This window comes from Bombina bombina, chromosome 7, assembly GCF_027579735.1.
Source record: "Bombina bombina isolate aBomBom1 chromosome 7, aBomBom1.pri, whole genome shotgun sequence".
NCBI lineage: Eukaryota > Metazoa > Chordata > Amphibia > Anura > Bombinatoridae > Bombina > Bombina bombina.
This window is the reverse complement of record NC_069505.1, coordinates 20,873,181-20,894,650: the sequence shown is the minus strand read 5'-3', so window position 1 is coordinate 20,894,650 and position 21,470 is coordinate 20,873,181. Positions and strand designations below refer to the sequence as shown.

Here is a 21,470-nt window from a genome sequence, read left to right as displayed (position 1 = left end):
GTCTTTTACGTAGGAAAAACGAAGAGGCTTGTAAAGGACCGGGTACAAGAACACCGTGATGATATTGCTCATTGTAATGACACCAGTGTAGCGAGACATTTTGAAATGTTTCATGAAGGAAATGTGGAATCTTTAAAGTTTATCATTATTGATAAAGGAATCACTAATGGTAGAGGTGGCAATAATGAAAAAATCTTTTTGCAGAAAGAAGCAAAATGGATTTATAAACTAGGGACGAGATATCCAACAGGTCTAAACGAAAAGCTGGAGTTTGCCAGTTTCCTATAAATGGGTCTCTGATAGAGTGTGCGCCTTTATCTGGAAGTGATCATTAAAAGGCCGTTGTTAGCTTTGCTTTGAAAGGCTTAGGAATTTAGCTTTTCCATTTAAAATTTATGAAATAACAAAGCTTTCATATTTTGGTCCTTTTTAACTATGAACACATGTATTATTGAATAGGGCATCTTGCTGTATACAGCTTTAAGAGATTAGCAGGTGTACTAGCAAGTAGATCACCTGTGGAGCCACAGGTAGGTCCATATAAAGAGGATATCCGGTATGGAATAGTATGCCCTGATGAACCCCTTAGACACAAATCTTGCTGCAGGGGTGAAACGTGCGTTGGCACTTTGTGTAACCTTAGCACCTATGTGCTACACTAGCCAGGAGTGAGGTTGACCAACTCCTGTCTTTCTTGTAAGCAATTTTCAAAGAAAGCAAAGAAAAGACATTTTTGGTACAAGTTTATTTCTGCCTTGGAACTGACCCAATGTTGATACTGCATGCTGAGAAAGAGCGTGTTTATCTAAAAGCGGCTAACTACTGGAGAATGTGGTTTCCTTTCTTGCGCTGGACTGAGCGTGCAACATCTACCTGAAGGTGTCTAAAGATAAGAGACCCCGTTGCTGAGAAATCGCTTGGTTTTGTGTGTGGCTGTTTCAATATACTTTCCTGAGTATACGGTGCATCCTGGTATGTGCTCAGCTACATAACATCGGTGGAAGCCTGGTTTCTTTCACCTTGTGCAACTGGCCAATCCAGTGGACGGATTCTCGGCTTTTGGGACACACCTCCTGCAATCGAACCTATTGCCAGCAGGCTCATAACCACACCTCAGGCTGCAAGTGACGTCACACGCACTGAATGCTGCATCTCCTTTGAATCGGAATTACGGATCCAAACACAGCAGCTAAGTAAAACAAGTGAACTTGTACCTCCAGCAGCATTTATCTTTTGCCTGCTTTTCAGACGCTATAATAAGACATTTGCCGTTCATTTTCTCTGATCTGTTTGGTATAAATGAAAATGTCTTTTTTATGAGTTAACTTGTTACTAATATGTCTATGCTTATGCTAGATTTCACTTACGCTTTTTGCTCACTATATGTTACCTGCCTATGTTATAGATACCTGTCTATGTTATAGATAGTAGGTTAGGCCTAACCCCTAGTCAATTAGCATACGTATGCTTAGAGGTTTCTGGCCGTTTAGTAGCATTTAGTCTTCGAATTTTGCTTTTTTAGTTAAGAATGCTCACTTTCAGAGTATGATTGACCTTGTCACTTTTGTGATCCACATTAATGTGGTTTGGGATTAAAATAAGAATTAATAAAATTGATTTTTTACCAAAACTCTGTGTGCCTTGTTTTATCCCTTGCTTTTTTCACAACAGTATTATATGTTGTGACTACATTCTCTCTGTTTGACTTTTATACAATTCATTATCAAGGGTGGCACCAGCGAATAGTTATTCATTTTTGGTTCAGCAATATTACCTACTCTCTCATATTCTTTTCATTGATAGTTATATTAAATACTGAGGTAAAACAGTTTGCCAATAGGATGACGGAGGTGGAGAATAGAGTCTCGGACCTAGAGGACCTAGTTAATTCGCAAGAATCAGCCTTAACTACACAAATATCTAAAATCCAAAATATGAAAGCTCGTCTGGAGGATCTAGAAGATCGCTCCAGACGTAATAATATAAGAATAGTTGGATTACCAGAAACCCAAGAGTATGTGGATCTAATAGAATTTACCAGTAAGATTTTGCCTCAAGAGCATAGGATCCCCTGCGCACTGCCTTCCCCTCCCTATTGAAAGAGCTCATAGAATAGGTGCTGGGAGACCTACTGAAAATAACCCAAGATCCAGAATGTGCATCTTTAAATTATTAAGACATCAAGACAAACTAGAACTATTAAAATTGTTTAGAAAAATAGATACACTCATTATAGGGGGAAAAAAGATTTTGTTATTTCAAGATTTTTCTATGGAGACGTCTCAGAAAAGGAAGAGCATGGCTCCCATATGTTCATAAATGATTAAAAGAGGTTTAAAAGCTCGTATGATATATCCAGCCAAAATCATAGTGGAAGAGAATGGTAATAGGCAAACATTTAGCGACGCTAATGAGGCAAAAGAATTTATAAACTCTAAATAATCAGCAAGTAAGGAAGAGATGGTTAGAGTCTCAGAAAACAGACTATATCCAAAAGGATATCCATTTAGTATGTGCATATACTTTTTCTTTTTTAAAGATGTATATTCCTTTTCTACATCGGGGGGGGGGTCCTCTATTTTCTTGTCTTTTGTTTTCTTTCTTTGTCCTTTTTTTTTCTCTCTCCCCTCAGTCTCCCAGATAGATATTGTAACCCTAGTATTAATTCTCGTTAGGAAGAGGAAAAAACAGAGGAAAATAAAAGTAAGAGGTGATTATGCTAGATGATCTGAATGTGCTTTCATGGAATGTAGGCGGTATCACCTCACCGATCAAACGTAAACTTATAATTAAAGAATTAGGCAAGCATAATCCGAGTATTGTTTTCTTAAAGGAAACGCATTTAAAGGAGTCTGAAATTTCTAAATTAAAATCCAAATGGGTCGGTGAGGTGTTGGCCACTCCGTGTGTAAATAGAAAGTTAGGAGTTGCTATTCTGCTAAATAAAAATGTAACCTATGAGATTAATAAGATTGAATTAGATAAAGATGCAAGGTATATGATTATACAGATTCAGGTTGATACAGTTAAGTTTGTGCTTTGTAATATCTATGCTCCAAATACATTTTCGGAAGAATTCTGGGAAAAAATTAAAGTTAAATTATTCCCATTTGCATCAGCTAATCTAATTGTAGGGGGTGATTTTAATATGTCCCTATTTCCAGAAGCAGAAAGATTTTCTAAAAAAATATGAAAGCGCACAATAAATATGCCAACTATTTTAAAAGCTTCTGCTCTAAACTCAGGCTGTTCGATATTTGGCGTATTAAAAACCCGCACTTGCACACCTTTACATGTAAATCGCATAAATCTTTCTCGGGAATTGATTTTCTATTGGTAGCTGAATCTCTTTCTATAATGAAGATCGAACCTCAGATAAATGATATTGTAGTATCAGACCATGCGATCGTCTCATTGTCTTTTCAGACAGGGACTAGGCCTAAAACTGAAACTCAAAGCATCCCCTTCCAACGATATTTATATAATAATACTAGGTTTTCCTACTGGCTGAAACAGAAGTGGAGAGATTATTGTACGCATAACATTGCATATCTTAATAAAATCGAAATTTTTTGGGAAGCATCTAAATCGGTGTTAAGGGGAGAAATTAAGTCATATGTGAATAGCAGGAAAAAGAAAGCACTTGCCAGGGAAAGACAATTATCTAACCAGGTAAAAAATGCGTATAAGAAGTTTTATAATAATCCATCAGATATAAACTGGGGGAACTATAATAAAGCTAGACAGGAACGGGATATTGTATTAAAACAAAAATCCCAGGAAGAAGAGCAAAAGATTTGTATAAAGTTTAAAGGATTTCATGGCTGCTCGGCTAAGTATTTAGCCAGCATAATTAAAAATAGAAAGAAGAAAAACTTCATATTTGCTATGAAAGATGGTGACCAGAGGTATACAGATTCTAGAGATATTAGCAAGTTATTGTTTAATTATTATCAGCAGTTATATACAAATACTAGTGGTGACAAGATTAATCAAGAAAACTTCTGGTCACAAGTCACAATACCCCGAATTACAGAGGAACAGCTGACAGCCCTGAATGCACCTATTACCATACAAGAGATAGTCAAGGCAATTAACGAGGCTAACCTGAATAAGGCAGCAGGTCCAGACTGTCTACCGACAGAATATTTGAAAATCTTGGTAGAGGAGGTTAGTCCGATACTAGAAAAAACTTTTTAATAATTATTTTGTACATAACAATCCAATATCAGTTTATTTCTCAGCGGCAAATATTACTCTAATACCAAAAAAAGGTAAAAATATGGAAGATCTAGCATCATATAGACCAATATCGGTCTTGAATGCAGATTACAAAATCTTAACAGCAATTGTGGCTGCTAGATTAACGAACTGTCTTGATAGAATCATTCATCCGAATCAAACGGGCTTCATGGCATCAAGAAAATCATCCAAAAACATCCGTAAAGTTATAACTTTCTTAGATTATATATGGAATATAAAGAACACTAAAGGGAAACAATCAAAATATGATACAGCCTTACTAACGCTTGATGCCGAGAAGGCCTTTGACTCAATTGAATGGGACTATCTCTTTAAAGCATTGGAAAAATTTGGATTCAAAAATCATTTTGTTCACTTTATACACAATTTATATAGGAACCCAATATCTTTTCTTTTGATTAACTGATCATTAACTAGGGCAATCTCATTAAAAAAAGGTACGAGACAGGGCTGTCCACTCTCCCCGTTACTTTTTAATATTGCTCTTGAACCTCTGGCCATCCGGTTAAGACAGGTATGCATAGGGACTCCTATAGTTATACCAACATTAAAAATCCTCCTGTACGCAGATGATATTATAATTTTTTTATATTCTCAAGTAAAACCCTTAATCTTAACATGTTTAAATCTTGTTAGCACTTTTTCAGGATATAAAATAAACTATACTAAAAGTGAACTAATGTGGCTTCAGAAGACTAGATATAGTATACGGGAACTTCCGTTTAAAGTTGTTGACACTCTTATATATCTAGGTTTACATCTGCATAAAAAACCCCAGAACTGGTATAATCTAAATTATCAAATGCTTATTCAAAAGATCAAGACAAACTTAGAAATTTGGACATCTTTTCCACTATCTATAACAGCAAGAGTTAGTCTATTAAAAACAATTATCTTCCCACAACTATTATATCCCCTACAGAATCTTCCGTTACTCTTAAAAAAATCAGATATTAATAAAATAAATGCTATGTTTAGTAAATTCATCTGGCATGGTAGGAAAGCACGTATTTCTCTCAATAAACTGACCCAAAAACGCAATACTGCGGGCCTTGCATTACCCAATATTAGTCTTTATAACTTGGCCGCTTTGGTCAAAATTGCATTTGATTGGTTAGCAGAAACTAATTGGTTTTCTTCAATTGATCTCGAAAGCTATATGACCTATCCTTATTCGCTGAAAGCTATTCTACATAATCTCCCGGGTGAAATCCCGGTCAATATATGTAACTTAATTTCTATTAATAATGTAGTGATAGCATGGCGCAAATTTTGTCATTTAATTGGAGCAAACTATACGTTATCCGAATATCTCCCAATAAGAGGCAATGCAGAATTTATTCCAGGCAGTATTTAAAATCTGGGAGGAGAAGGGCTTGAAATATGTCTATCAAATCCTACTAGATTCTGGTCAGACACTTTCATTTGAATCGCTTGTAATGCAATTCGATCTTCCTAGAAATAGTCTGTTTGCTTATCTACAAGTACGACATTTCATTGACAGTAAAGGCTGGGTTCTGGATAGAAATGGTGCATGGTCTGATATTAGAACACATATCCAAAAATGTTCAGGGGGAACTTCGTCAATATCATTAATATATAATATAATGTTGGCTAAACAAAGTCAAATTTCCTTAGATAAAATATGCGATATCTGGATACCTTATTTCCCTGACATGAATCATAAAAAAATAAAGACAAGTTTTTTAGCTCTAGGTAAATGTAAGATCTCAATAAATTGGAAAGAATCACACATGAAGCTGCTGAATAATTATTATTATACCCCATCTAGACTAAAAAGAATGCTCCTATCGCAAACATTTTTTTGCCCACGTTGTATGCATTCAAAAGCAGATATCCTACATATGTTCGGACGTTGTCCAAAGATTAATGAATTTTGGAAAAAGGTTATCTTCTGGCTTAACAAAATGAAAATATATTAAATACAATAATCTTATTGACCAGGCATTTAATATTGAAAGCGTGGAAGGGAAAAACAGCCCCTAGTTTTTCACTTTTTATTAGAGAAATACAAAACCAAATCATATTTGAATCCTTTCATACGCAATTAGCAGGGGAAAAAATAATTAAAACCTTTTCAGTAAGATGGCTCTCTATAATTAAAACATACTCTGGTCAAGTTCAAAGATGCATATTGAATCCTTTTTTGAGTTCTGATAGCTTTGCAGAATTAGTACTATTAGGTGAATCTCCAGCGTCATGGATCTCACTTTACAGAGAAGTATACTAACAGTCATTAAATATTTTAAGGATATTGCCTCTGTCCTTGGGAGACAGGGGGGAATCCTTTTTTTTTTTTTTTCCTTCTTTCTTCTTCTTTTTCTTTCTTTTCTTTTTATTACTAGGTTTAAAAGTTGTTAATCCAAATTATATGTATAAATAAGAAGGCAATTCTGTTGAGCTGAATTTCTGAGGTTAAAGATCTTCAGTCAAAATAGTCATGTATGGTTATCATGTATCTTTTTCTTTTGTTGTTATGTTCTTCTGTTATTTGCCGTGTTTCTGATATTGGATTATAAATTATTAATATATATTTTTTTTAAAAAAGGATACTGTGTCTGTATGTAGTCTATGGTTAGTGCAGGATACTGTGTTTGTATGTAGTCTATGGTTAGTACAGGATACTGTGTCTGCATGTAGTCTATGGTTAGTACAGGATACTGTGTCTGCATGTAGTCTATGGTTAGTACAGGATACTGTGTCTGTATGTAGTCTATGGTTAGTACAGGATACTGTGTCTGCATGTAGTCTATGGTTAGTACAGGATACTGTGTCTGCATGTAGTCTATGGTTAGTACAGGATACTGTGTCTGCATGTAGTCTATGGTTAGTACAGGATACTGTGTCTGCATGTAGTCTATGGTTAGTACAGGATACTGTGTCTGTATGTAGTCTATGGTTAGTACAGGATACTGTGTCTGCATGTAGTCTATGGTTAGTACAGGATACTGTGTCTGCATGTAGTCTACAGTTAGTATAGGATACTGTGTCTGCATGTAGTCTATGGTTAGTACAGGATACTGTGTCTGCATGTAGTCTATGGTTAGTACAGGACACTGTGTTTGCATGTAGTCTACAGTTAGTATAGGATACTGTGTCTGTATGTAGTCTATGGTTAGTACAGGATACTGTGTCTGCATGTAGTCTATTGGTAGTACAGGATACTTTGTCCGCATGTAGTCTATGGTTAGTATAGGATACTGTGTCTGCATGTAGTCTATGGTCAGTACAGGATACTGAGTTTGCATGTAGTCTATGGTTAGTACAGGATACTGTGTCTGCTTGTAGTCTATGGTTAGTACAGGATACTGTGTTTGCATGTAGTCTATGGTTAGTACAGGATACTGTGTTTGCATGTAGTCTATGGTTAGTACAGTATACTGTGTCTGTATGTAGTCTATGGTTAGTACAGGATACTGTGTCTGCATGTAGTCTATGGTTAGTACAGGATACTGTGTCTGCATGTAGTCTACAGTTAGTATAGGATACTGTGTCTGTATGTAGTCTATGGTTAGTACAGGATACTGTGTCTGCATGTAGTCTATTGGTAGTACAGGATACTGTGTCCGCATGTAGTCTATGGTTAGTATAGGATACTGTGTCTGCATGTAGTCTATGGTCAGTACAGGATACTGAGTTTGCATGTAGTCTATGGTTAGTACAGGATACTGTGTCTGCATGTAGTCTATGGGTAGTACAGGATACTGTGTCCGCATGTAGTCTATGGTTAGTATAGGATACTGTGTCTGCATGTAGTCTGTGGTCAGTACAGGATACTGTGTTTGCATGTAGTCTATGGTTAGTGCAGGATACTGTGTCTGCATGTAGTCTGTGGTCAGTACAGGATACTGTGTCTGCATGTAGTCTGTGGTCAGTACAGGATACTGTGTCTGCATGTAGTTGATGGTTAGTATAGGATACTGTGTCTGTATGTAGTCTACAGTTAGTATAGGATACTGTGTCTGCATGTAGTCTATGGTTAGTACAGGATACTGTGTTTGCATGTAGTCTATGGTTAGTACAGGATACTGTGTCTGCATGTAGTCTATGGTTAGTACAGGATACTGTGTCTGTATGTAGTCTATGGTTAGTACAGGATACTGTGTTTGCATGTAGTCTATGGTTAGTACAGGATACTGTGTTTGCATATAGTCTATGGTTAGTACAGGATACTGTATCTGCATGTAGTCTATGGTTAGTACAGGATACTGTGTCTGCATGTAGTCTGTGGTCAGTACAGGATACTGTGTTTGCATGTAGTCTATGGTTAGTACAGGATACTGTGTCTGTATGTAGTCTATGGTTAGTACAGGATACTGTGTCTCTATATAGTCTATGGCTAGTACAGGATAATGTGTCTGCATGTAATCTATGGTTAGTACAGGATACTGTGTTTAAATCAAAGTCTAAATCAGCTATTTATTTTGCTTCTAGCCACTGCTTAAAAACTGGTGCAACAACTACAACTGCTTACAACAACTGTATTAGACAATACAGTTACTCAAAACTAACAGTTACTCAAAACTGAAGTTAACCCCTCCAGTACTGTTGGATTTGCACCCTGTACCTATAATGGGCACAGGGTGATTTAACATAATGCCCAAATCCATAATCCGTAGGGAGGTTGACAGAGGGGTCTGTCACAGCATGTATTCTATGGTTAGTACAGGATACTGCGTCTGCATGTAGTCTATGGTTAGTACAGGGTACTGTGTCAGCATGTAGTCTATGGTTAGTACAGGATACTGTGTCTGCATGTAGTCTATGACTAGTACAGGAAACTGTGTCTGCATGTAGTCTATGGTTAGTACAGGATACTGTGTCTGCATGTAGTCTATGGTTAGTGCAGGGTACTGTGTCTGCATGCAGTTTATGGTTAGTACATGATACTGTGTTTGCATGTAATCTATGGTTAGTACAGGATATTGTGTCTGTATGTAGTCTATGGTTAGTACAGGATACTGTGTCTGCATGTAGCCTATGGTTAGTGCAGGATACTGTGTCTGCATGTAGTCTATGGTTAGTACAGGATACTGTGTCTGCATGTAGTCTATTGTTAGTGCAGGATACTGTGTCTGCGTGCAGTTTATGGTTAGTACAGGATACTGTGACTGCATGTAGTCTATATTTAGTACTGGATACTGTGTCTGCATATAGTTTATGGTTAGTACAGGATACTGTGTCTGCATGTAGTATATGGTTAGTACAGGATACTGTGTCTGCATGTAGTATATGGTTAGTACAGGATACTGTGTCTGCATATAGTTTATGGTTAGTATAGGATACTGTGCCTGCATATAGTCTGTGGTCAGTACAGGATACTGTGACTGCATATAGTCTATGGCCAGTACAGGATACTGTATCTGCATGTAGTCTATGACTAGTACAGGATACTGTGTCTGCATGTAGTCTATGGTTAGTACAGGATACTATGACTGCATATAGTTTATGGTTAGTACAGGATACTGTATCTGCATATAGTCTATGGCCAGTACAGGATACTGTATCTGCATGTAGTCTATGACTAGTACAGGATACTATGGCCTAGATTTGGAGTTTGGCCGTGAAAACCAGCGTTAGAGGCTCCTAACGCTGGTTTTGGCCGCCCGCTGGTATTTGGAGTCAGTGATTAAAGGGTCTAACGCTCACTTTTCAGCCGCGACTTTTCCATACCGCAGATCCCCTTACGTCAATTGCGTATCCTATCTTTTCAATGGGATCTTCCTAACGCCGGTATTTAGAGTCGTTTCTGAAGTGAGCGTTAGAGCTCTAACGACAAAACTCCAGCCGCAGGAAAATAGCAGGAGTTAAGAGCTTTCTGGGCTAACGCCGGTTCATAAAGCTCTTAACTACTGTACCCTAAAGTACACAAACACTTATAAACTACCTATGTACCCCTAAACCGAGCTCCCCCCACATCGCCGCCACTCGATTAAAATTTTTTAACCCCTAATCTGCCGACCGCCACCTACGTTATACTTATGTACCCCTAATCTGCTGCCCCTAACACCGCCGACCCCTGTATTACATTTATTAACCCCTAACCTGCCCCCCACAACGTCGCCGCCAGCTACTTAAAATAATTAACCCCTAATCTTCCGACCGCAAAGCGCCGCCACCTACGTTATCCCTATGTACCCCTAATCTGCTGCCCCTAACACCGCCGACCCCTATATTATATTTATTAACCCCTAATCTGCCCCTCTCAACGTCGCCGACACCTGCCTACACTTATTAACCCCTAATCTGCCGAGCGGACCTGAGCGCTACTATAATAAAGTTATTAACCCCTAATCCGCCTCACTAACCCTATCATAAATAGTATTAACCCCTAATCTGCCCTCCCTAACATCGCCGACACCTAACTTCAATTATTAACCCCTAATCTGACGAGCGGAGCTCACCGCTACTATAATAAATGGATTAACCCCTAAAGCTAAGTCTAACCCTAACACTAACACCCCCCTAAGTTAAATATAATTTAAATCTAACTAAATAAATTAACTCTTATTAAATAAATTATTCCTATATAAAGCTAAATACTTACCTGTAAAATAAATCCTAATATAGCTACAATATAAATTATAATTATATTATAGCTATTTTAGGATTTATATTTATTTTACAGGCAACTTTGTAATTATTTTAACCAGGTACAATAGCTATTAAATAGTTACCTAGTTAAAATAATAACAAATTTACCTGTAAAATAAATCCTAACCTAAGATATAATTAAACCTAACACTACCCTATCAATAAATTAATTAAATAAACTACCTACAATTACCTACAATTAACCTAACACTACACTATCAATAAATTAATTAAATACAATTGCTACAAATAAATACAATTACATAAACTAGCTAAAGTACAAAAAATAAAAAAGAACTAAGTTCCAAAAAATAAAAAAATATTTACAAACATAAGAAAAATATTACAACAATTTTAAACTAATTACACCTACTCTAAGCCCCCTAATAAAATAACAAAGCCCCCCAAAATAAAAAATTCCCTACCCTATTCTAAATTAAAAAAGGTAAAAGCTCTTTTACCTTACCAGCCCTGAACAGGGCCCTTTGCGGGGCATGCCCCAAGAATTTCAGCTCTTTTGCCTGTAAAAAAAAACATACAATACCCCCCCCCCCAACATTACAACCCACCACCCACATACCCCTAATCTAACCCAAACCCCCCTTAAATAAACCTAACACTAAGCCCCTGAAGATCTTCCTACCTTGTCTTCACCATCCAGGTTCACCGATCCGTCCTGAAGAGCTCCTCCGATGTCCTGATCCAAGCCCAAGCGGGGGGCTGAAGAGGTCCATGATCCGGTCAAAGTCTTCATCCAAGCGGAGCAGAAGAGGATCTTCCATCCGATTGAAGTCTTCATCCAAGCAGCATCCATCCGGAGCGAAGCGGCAGGATCCTGAAGACCTCCAGCGCGGAACATCCATCCGGCCCGACGACTGAACGACGAATGACTGTTCCTTTAAGGGACGTCATCCAAGATGGCGTCCCTCGAATTCCGATTGGCTGATAGGATTCTATCAGCCAATCGGAATTAAGGTAGGAATTTTCTGATTGGCTGATGGACTATTCGGTGCTTTGGATGTAAGCAACTAGGGCACAAAAGACCAGAGTGTCCCCTAAACACAGCGAACCAGGCACAGTCCTGGAGGAGACCCGCCGGCGGAAACCCACGTAACCCTCAGCCTGCTGCCCACTGCGTAGAGGAGTAAGAATGCTGGGGCATCCTAAATGAAGCACACCCCGTGCAAGCTGCCCACCGGGATAACCGGCAACAGCACCGGCAACTGGTTAAAGTGAATGGGAAGAAGGTCAGTGGTCTACGGGATACTGGTGCTACTATGACCTTGCTCCAAAAGAACTTGGTGTCTGAGAACCAGCACACCAGAGACACTGTGTTTGTGAGGGTAGCAGGGGGCACTGTGTTCCGCCTACCTGTTGCCCGGGTACATTTGGATTGGGGAGTGAGCTCTAGACATGTGAATGTGGGGGTCATGAAGGACTTACCAGCTGATGTTCTCCTTGGAAATGACTTGGCCCCCCCTTGTTTCTGCCTACGCTCCCATGGGTCCCGCCGATGTTAACCCTGTGACTACCCGTGCCCAGATCCGTGCCACTGAGACCGACCCACCTGCTGCTAAGCCCCAGGACGCTGAGCTCAGTAAATCTCTATCCGCTATTGATACATGGAAGTCCCGTTACAAAGTGGTGATGAAGGAGAAGAGTCAAGTAGAGGATGAAATGGTCACGTTAAACAATCACGTTACAGTGCTAGCGGGAGAGAAGAGGAGCGCAGAGGAAAAAGCACACTTAGAACAGGAATCTCTGCTAGACAAGCTGCACCGACAGACCGCAGAAAGACAAACTTAGCGACACTGGAGAAAAAGCTGACGCTGGCTCATAGTGAGGTGCAGCTACTCAAGGGCAACTTACGTCATTATGAAGGGCTTGTGGATACCTATAAAGAGCAGGTACAAAAAACTCGTAAAGAAGCCGATTTGTCTCCAACTGGAAAGAAGCGTCTCTGAAAACAAAAACTTGAAGGACTGTTTAGCCCTGGTCTGGGCACTGAAGAAGTTGAACCCTTATTTTTACGGACAGGAATTCTCTCTCATAACGGGAATGCAGATGGATTGTCCCGGCAAACTGACATTCCTACCACCTCCTAGTCCGGTCATCCCCAAGTTGACCCGCCAAAGGGTCAAGCCGGGTCTGCCAGAGTGTCCCACCAGGAGGGAGCCGTGTGACAGACCCCTCTGTCAGTACTGGAAGGGTTAACTTTGTTCAGATTTGAGAAACTATTTTCTGAAAACAGGTTTCCTGGCATCAGCTATTGTTTACTGTAATTAAGTTTAAGTGATAAGCGTTCACATTGTTTAATCAGACTTCCAGGTGTCAAGAAGGACTCCCTTGTTTTCTTGTGTTTAATTGTTTATTTGGTTAAATAATGCAATTCTATTGTATCCTGTAAAAGGGTCTCTTACCTCTATCTAATGTACTATCTTCTTCCTGTGCAGCTGTTGCTGGGGAGTGTCAACCAGGTGGGAGACCTGCATAAATACTGGGTATATAGCCCTCAATAAAACACATTCTGTTGTACCCTCAAGATGGAGCTTGGTCTCATGTTTGGGGGGAATTAACTGGGTTTGTGTGTTGCTGATCCCGTATTCAGGGCATCTTTCATCTGGTATTAACCCTCGATATCCGGGTTATACCATAACAGTCTGCATATAGTTTATGGTTAGTACAGGATACTGTGTCCGTATGTAGTCTATGGGTAGTACAGGATACTGTGTCTGCATGTAGTCTATGGTTAGTACAAGATAATGTGTCTATATGTAGTCTATGGTCAGTACAGGATAATGTGTCTGCATATAGTCTATGGTTAGTACAGGATACTGTGTCTGCATATAGTCTATGGGTAGTACAGGATACTGTGTCTGTATTTAGTATATGGGTAGTACAGGATACTGTGTCTGCATATGGTCTATGACTAGTACAGGATAATGTGTCTGCATGTATTATATGGTTAGTACAGGATACTGTGTCTGCATGTAGTATATGGTTAGTGCAGGATACTGTGTCTGCATGTGGTCTATGACTAGTACAGGATACTGTGTCTGCATATAGTCTATGGGTAGTACAGTATACTGTGTCTAAATATAGTCTATGGTTAATACAGGATACTGTGTCTGCATGTAGTCTATGGGTAGTACAGGATACTGTGTCTGCATGTAGTATATGACTAGTACAGGATACTATGTCTGCATATAGTCTATGGGTAGTACATGATATTGTGTCTGCATGTAGTCTATGGTTAGTACAGGATACTGTGTCTGCATATAGTCTATGGTCAGTACAGGATACTGTGTCTGCATGTAGTCTATGGGTAGTACAGGATACTGTGTCTGCATATAGTCTATGGTTAGTACAGGATACTGTGTCTGCATATAGTCTATGGGTAGTACAGGATACTGTGTCTGCATATAGTGTATGGGTAGTACAGGATACTGTGTCTGCATATAGTCTATGGTCAGTACAGGATACTGTGTCTGCATATAGTCTCTGACTAGTACAGGATACTGTGTCTGCATATAGTCTATGGTTAGTACAGGATACTGTGCCTGCATATAGTCTATAGTTAGTACAGGATACTGTGTCTGCATGTAGTCTATGGGTAGTACAGGATACTGTGTCTGCATATAGTCTATGGTTAGTACAGGATTCTGTTTGGAGAAAATTATTCATCCTGACCAGGTGGGTTTTATGCCTTCACGGTGTTCCGCTAAGAATATAAGGAAATTAACTACTTTAGTTGATTACATTTGGAATTCAGACCAGTCTAAGGAGAGGCCTGACCTTAAGGATGTCGCAGTTCTTACTCTTGATGCAGTCAAAGCTTTTGACTGCATCTCGTGGAAACACATGTTTTCAACGTTGGCCAAATTAGGTTTTTCTGGTAACTTTTTCAATTTTGTTCAAAAATTATATCAGAGACCTGTCTTTTATCTAATTGTCAATGGGCTGATCTCCCCCGAGATTATTCTGCAAAGAGGAACAAGACAAGGATGCCCGTTGTCGCCCCTTCTTTTTAATATTGTGCTGGAACAACTGGCAATCAAATTACGTCAAATTCTGCCGGGAATCTCCTTGGGGGGCAAAAATTTGAAAATATTACTCTATGCGGATGATATATTACTCTTCCTAAATAAAACAACGATTACTATTCCGAATGTGATCAATACTATAACTTTATTCAGTACATTCGCGGGCTATAAAATCAACATGGAGAAGAGTGAATTGATGTGGTTAGGGAGACAGGAGCGAGAGCAACCCTTGACTATTTTTCATAAGGTAGATGCTGTTAAATATTTGGGGTTGGAGATCAACAGAAATCCGAAACTCTGGTATCAGGCCAATTTTGGTAGGCTATTTCAGAAAGTTCAAGAAGATCTAAAATTATGGGTGGCATTTCCCCTTTCGCTATCAGCCTCGGTCAATCTGATTAAAACGATAAGTTTCCCAAAAATGTTATATTATCTGCAGAATCTTCCCCTTCTGATTTTAAATAAAGATCTGAAGAACTTGGCATCTTGTTTTTCAAAGTTTATATGGAAATCTAAAAAGCCACGGCTATCGCTTAATCGGATCGCGCAAAAATTCACAAGGGCTGGGTTAGCGCTGCCCAGCATTAGACTTTATAATTATGCTTCTCTGTGCAAGTGTGCTTTTGATTGGTTATCTCGATCTGAGTTAGTTACTACATTTGATGTGGAATAATTTATGGTAGAACCATGGTCCTTGAAAGCGCTAATTCATTGCACTCCCTGTTCCCTCCCTCATAAGGTCTCTTCTCTTATTTCATTTAAGAATATTTTTATAGCGTGGTATAGGGTTTGTAAACTGCTTAAAATGGAATTTTCATTTTCCGAATTTTTACCTATCAGGGGGAACCCTATGTTCTCTCCGGGTATAGACCAGAAATGTTTTTATGAGTGGCAGGCCAAGGGGTTAGAATATGTGTATCAACTTATTAATGAGGACCGACAGATGCTTCCATGGGAAACAATCCGAGAGCAGTTTGCACTTCCTAGACTTAATCAATTTGCATACTTTCAGATCCGACATTTTATTCATAACCAGAAATGGTATCATGGCGAGAGATATGATTGGTCTGAGGTCAAGATTTGTGTCAGAAAATTTGGTGCGGGTGATGCATCAATTTCGCTTATTTACAACATCATGCTCTCAAAGCAAGGTGTTCTTGAGGAAGATAAATTGATTGAACATTGGCTCCCACACATTCCCTCTATAGACTTTGAGAAAATAAGTAATAGTTTAGCGAGAGTTGCTAAACTCCCGCTGTCAGCGAGTTGGAAGGAATCTCATTTAAAACTGCTGAACAACTCCTATTTATCCCCGGCCTTACTGGCCAAATTTTATCCTGCTAAAAATTTTCAGTGTGAACATTGTGCATATATGCGGGCCGATATTCGCCATATGTTGTGGGGCTGTCCAAAGGTTGCTCAACTATGGTCGAAAATCCAATTCTGGTACAATAGAGTTTTTGTAAGGTCTATTTCCCTTACTTATGAAGATATAGTGTTGCTTTTTCTGGAACCAAGAGAGGATTCAAGCTTACATATCCTAAACACTATTTTATTAACAGTTAGGTATAATATTTTTAAAAAATGGATAACGAAAAGCGCCCCCAATCTGTCTCAGACGCTAAGAGATATTAAAGCTCAGATCATTTTTGAATCCTTTCATTTACAACTAGTATCTGAAAGAAAAATCAAAGAATTTTTGGAAGGTTGGGCTCCAGTTATCAAGACATATCCAATTAGTTTACAGAGACAGATTCTAAGGCCGTTTGTGGCTTCGGTAAGTTCTGCAGAAATGGTCTTACTGGGTGTGTTTCCTGATACCTGGATTAGAAACAATAACTTGGTGGAGTAGCCTCAGTAAGGAATTGGTTGACTAGAATTGGTCGGTGCTTATAGGATTCTGGAGGAGAAGGGGGAAGGAGTTCATATACCAAGTTCTTATTTCCCGTTTTCTGTTTTTTGTTTTTTTTTCTCCTTCCTGGTTTGTTCTCTTCTTTCCTTCTTTTTCTTTTTTCCTGTATATAGTGTAGATTGAAAAAAAGTAGCCATCTTTTTTGTTTCTTTTTTTTGCGGGATGTTGTTATAATTTCAAGGATTGTTTAAGCCTGTTTCAGCATAAGATGTACTATTGAAACTTTTTTTGGTCCTGCGTGACGCTGATCCTTTAGAACACATGCATTTTTTTTCTTTTTTTTGGCTACAACTAATAAAGATAAATAAAAAAATAAAAAAAAAGTACAGGATTCTGTGTCTGCATATAGTCTATGGTCAGTACAGGATACTGTGTCTGAGTCTAGTGTAATGGTTAGTACAAGAAACTGTACTCATACTAAGTAAAGGATTTGTATTATATGAGTATATGGTGTTATTGCTGTAGGATGTCTGAAAAATAGACAACAGAGGTATTTCCCAAGAACAGTCCCACCATATGCAAGTTCCTCACTATTTCCAGGACCTGCTTCTTCTTCCTGGATTCTCTATGTCTAATATTCCAAGTTTCTTAATAATCCCTCTATATATCTCCTTGTCTGTTGGGCTTCTACTTATTTATGAGACCTTCTGGTGCACTTTTAGGGTCACCAATATAATTATTACTGAGGTCTCTCAAGGTCATTCTATTCCCATATAATCTTCTATTTAGTCTTCTCTGTCCTTTGGATCCTCAGCTGACACTTTTCTTGTCACTTTCACTGCACAACCTGTCTGTATGATGTTGCCACCAGACCCACCCATTACACTTTTCCCTCCTTCCCCCCACTTTCCTTACCTGTATAGGTAATAGAAGAACGAAAGCAGATAAAACGCCAACTTGCACCACGCCTCCTTTTGACAATAATTTAAGATATCCACGTTCATGATAGATACCGGGTCAAACATGACTTCTGACCCATCAGCTGGTCGGTGAAAGTACCTGTAATGAATTCCCAGAGATCAGTGTTATTCTTATAACAAATGTTATCTTACACACTGGACATCTGTGTTAAATCCTATTCAGACTTTCCAGAAAAAATAGAGATTTTGATATATTCTGAGTGGTTTGTATGATAGCTATTTCCAAGAGAAAAACCCACACGAGCTAATCAATAAAATTACTGCAATCACTCCCTAATGATGTTAATGTTATGGTCAAGCATGGAGATTTGACGTCCTTCTCCAAACACAGCACGTTATTGGATCTTCAGTGCTCTCAGAGAATTCTATATATTCAGGCAATCTTTTTATTTTTTTAGCACACTGGGACTGTAATGTCACCCAAGTATTCACCACTTGCTTTACTGGCTGCACATTCAAATGAAACACCTGGTTTAGGTCATTTGCAGCTTTCAGAAACCTAGGGGAAAGGTTTTTCTTTTTGGCCTTTCTGGGGAATGTGGAAGAAAGCACAATTTTTACACACAGCAAGAGGTGTTATATGCCCCTTTGATTCATTTTCAGGATAGTTTATGCATACCCTAGACATTCCTGTATTCTCATAAGTTTTAGTCTTTACCACCTCTACTGGAAGTATTTTCCATGAATCAGTAATTCTGTACTTTAGACACAATGGACCTTCTAAAGTGCAGAAGTACTATCTGGTATCAGTCTATTGTTCAAACAATATTATTTTACTTTATATAGAGAGCACTAGATTCCTTCATTAGTTCCTAATACTCAGTGACACTTTGATGTTACCTGGGTAACCCAGTTTAAATGCATGATTAAGGGCTGTGTGTAGCCTGACACATTTGTGATTCTTCCAAATAAAGAGACCCATTTGGGGTACTGGTTAATGAGTGGTGCTGGACTATTTGTTACTATGTTAACCTGGTTTAAAGTCTCTGTTCTAAAATAATAAAAATGTCAAGCATATGATATATTGTAATAGCGTGTGACCTATTTTTCTACGAAAATAGCAATATTTACATAATGGTATCATTTATTCCTTATTGCAAGGATCCAGATGTATGCAGAAAAGGACATTACTTAAAGAAAAAAAACCATTGTCTATGTTAAAAAAGAATAAAAAATGTACCTTCTGCAATTTGCACATGTAAGTGAAAAAAGGTTATATATACATATTACTGAGTGTGCACAGGTAAGTGAATAGAGGTACTATATACATATTACTGAGTGCGCACAGGTAAGTGAATAGATGTACTATATACATATTACTGAGTGTGCACAGGCAAGTGAATAGAGGTACTATATACATATTACTGAGTGCGCACAGGTAAGTGAATAGAGGTACTATATACATATTACTGAGTGTGCACAGGTAAGTGAATAGAGGTACTATATACATATTACTGAGTGCGCACAGGTAAGTGAATAGAGGTACTATATACATATTACTGAGTGTGCACAGGTAAGTGAATAGAGGTACTATGTACATATTACTGAGTGCGCACAGGTAAGTGAATAGAGGTACTATACACATATTACTGAGTGTGCACAGGTAAGTGAATAGAGGTACTATATACATATTACTGAGTGCGCACAGGTAAGTGAATAGAGGTACTATACACATATTACTGAGTGTGCACAGGTAAGTGAATAGAGGTACTATATACATATTACTGAGTGTGCACAGGTAAGTGAATAGAGGTACTATATACATATTACTGAGTGTGCACAGGTAAGTGAATAGAGGTTATATGTACATATTACTGAGTGTGCACAGGTAAGTGAATAGAGGTACTATATACATATTACTGAGTGTGCACAGGTAAGTGAATAGAGGTACTATATACATATTACTGAGTGTGCACAGGTAAGTGAATAGAGGTACTATGTACATATTACTGAGTGTGCACAGGTAAGTAAATAGAGGTATTATATACATATTCCTGAGTGTGCACAGGTAAGTGAATAGAGGTACTATATACATATTACTGAGTGTGCACAGGTAAGTGAATAGAGGTACTATATACATATTACTGAGTGTGCACAGGTAAGTGAATAGAGGTTATATGTACATATTCCTGAGTGTGCACAGGTAAGTGAATAGAGGTACTATTTACATATTACTGAGTGTGCACAGGTAAGTGAATAGAGGTACTATGTACATATTACTGAGTGTGCACAGGTAAGTGAATAGAGGTACTATATACATATTACTGAGTGTGCACAGGTAAGTGAATAGAGGTACTATGTACATATTACTGAGTGCGCACAGGTAAGTGAATAGAGGTACTATACACATATTACTGAGTGTGCACAGGTAAGTGAATAGAGGTACTATATACATATTACTGAGTGCGCACAGGTAAGTGAATAGAGGTACTATACACATATTACTGAGTGTGCACAGGTAAGTGAATAGAGGTACTATATACATATTACTGAGTGTGCACAGGTAAGTGAATAGAGGTACTATATACATATTACTGAGTGTGCACAGGTAAGTGAATAGAGGTACTATATACATATTACTGAGTGCGCGCAGGTAAGTGAATAAAGGTACTATATACATATTACTGAGTGTGCACAGGTAAGTGAATAGAGGTACTATGTACATATTACTGAGTGCGCACAGGTAAGTGAATAGAGGTACTATACACATATTACTGAGTGTGCACAGGTAAGTGAATAGAGGTACTATATACATATTACTGAGTGCGCACAGGTAAGTGAATAGAGGTACTATACACATATTACTGAGTGTGCACAGGTAAGTGAATAGAGGTACTATATACATATTACTGAGTGTGCACAGGTAAGTGAATAGAGGTACTATATACATATTACTGAGTGTGCACAGGTAAGTGAATAGAGGTTATATGTACATATTACTGAGTGTGCACAGGTAAGTGAATAGAGGTACTATATACATATTACTGAGTGTGCACAGGTAAGTGAATAGAGGTTATATGTACATATTCCTGAGTGTGCACAGGTAAGTGAATAGAGGTACTATTTACATATTACTGAGTGTGCACAGGTAAGTGAATAGAGGTACTATGTACATATTACTGAGTGTGCACAGGTAAGTGAATAGAGGTACTATGTACATATTACTGAGTGCGCACAGGTAAGTGAATAGAGGTACTATACACATATTACTGAGTGTGCACAGGTAAGTGAATAGAGGTACTATATACATATTACTGAGTGCGCACAGGTAAGTGAATAGAGGTACTATATACATATTACTGAGTGTGCACAGGTAAGTGAATAGAGGTACTATGTACATATTACTGAGTGCGCACAGGTAAGTGAATAGAGGTACTATACACATATTACTGAGTGTGCACAGGTAAGTGAATAGAGGTACTATATACATATTACTGAGTGCGCACAGGTAAGTGAATAGAGGTACTATACACATATTACTGAGTGTGCACAGGTAAGTGAATAGAGGTACTATATACATATTACTGAGTGTGCACAGGAAAGTGAATAGAGGTACTATATACATATTACTGAGTGTGCACAGGTAAGTGAATAGAGGTTATATGTACATATTACTGAGTGTGCACAGGTAAGTGAATAGAGGTTATATGTACATATTACTGAGTGTGCACAGGTAAGTGAATAGAGGTACTATATACATATTACTGAGTGTGCACA

At 38.3% G+C, this 21,470-nt stretch overlaps 1 protein-coding gene across 1 annotated transcript in view; it reads right to left on the bottom strand.

The window, feature by feature from the left end:
* The window catches only part of CNIH2 (cornichon family AMPA receptor auxiliary protein 2), a 186,497-nt gene that overhangs the window by 19,392 nt on the left and 145,635 nt on the right, over positions 1 to 21,470 (bottom strand). The window contains exon 5 of the mRNA XM_053688844.1: positions 17,689 to 17,832. Within this exon, the coding sequence (XP_053544819.1) occupies positions 17,689 to 17,832 (144 nt within the window). The remainder of the gene's footprint in view (positions 1 to 17,688; positions 17,833 to 21,470) is intronic.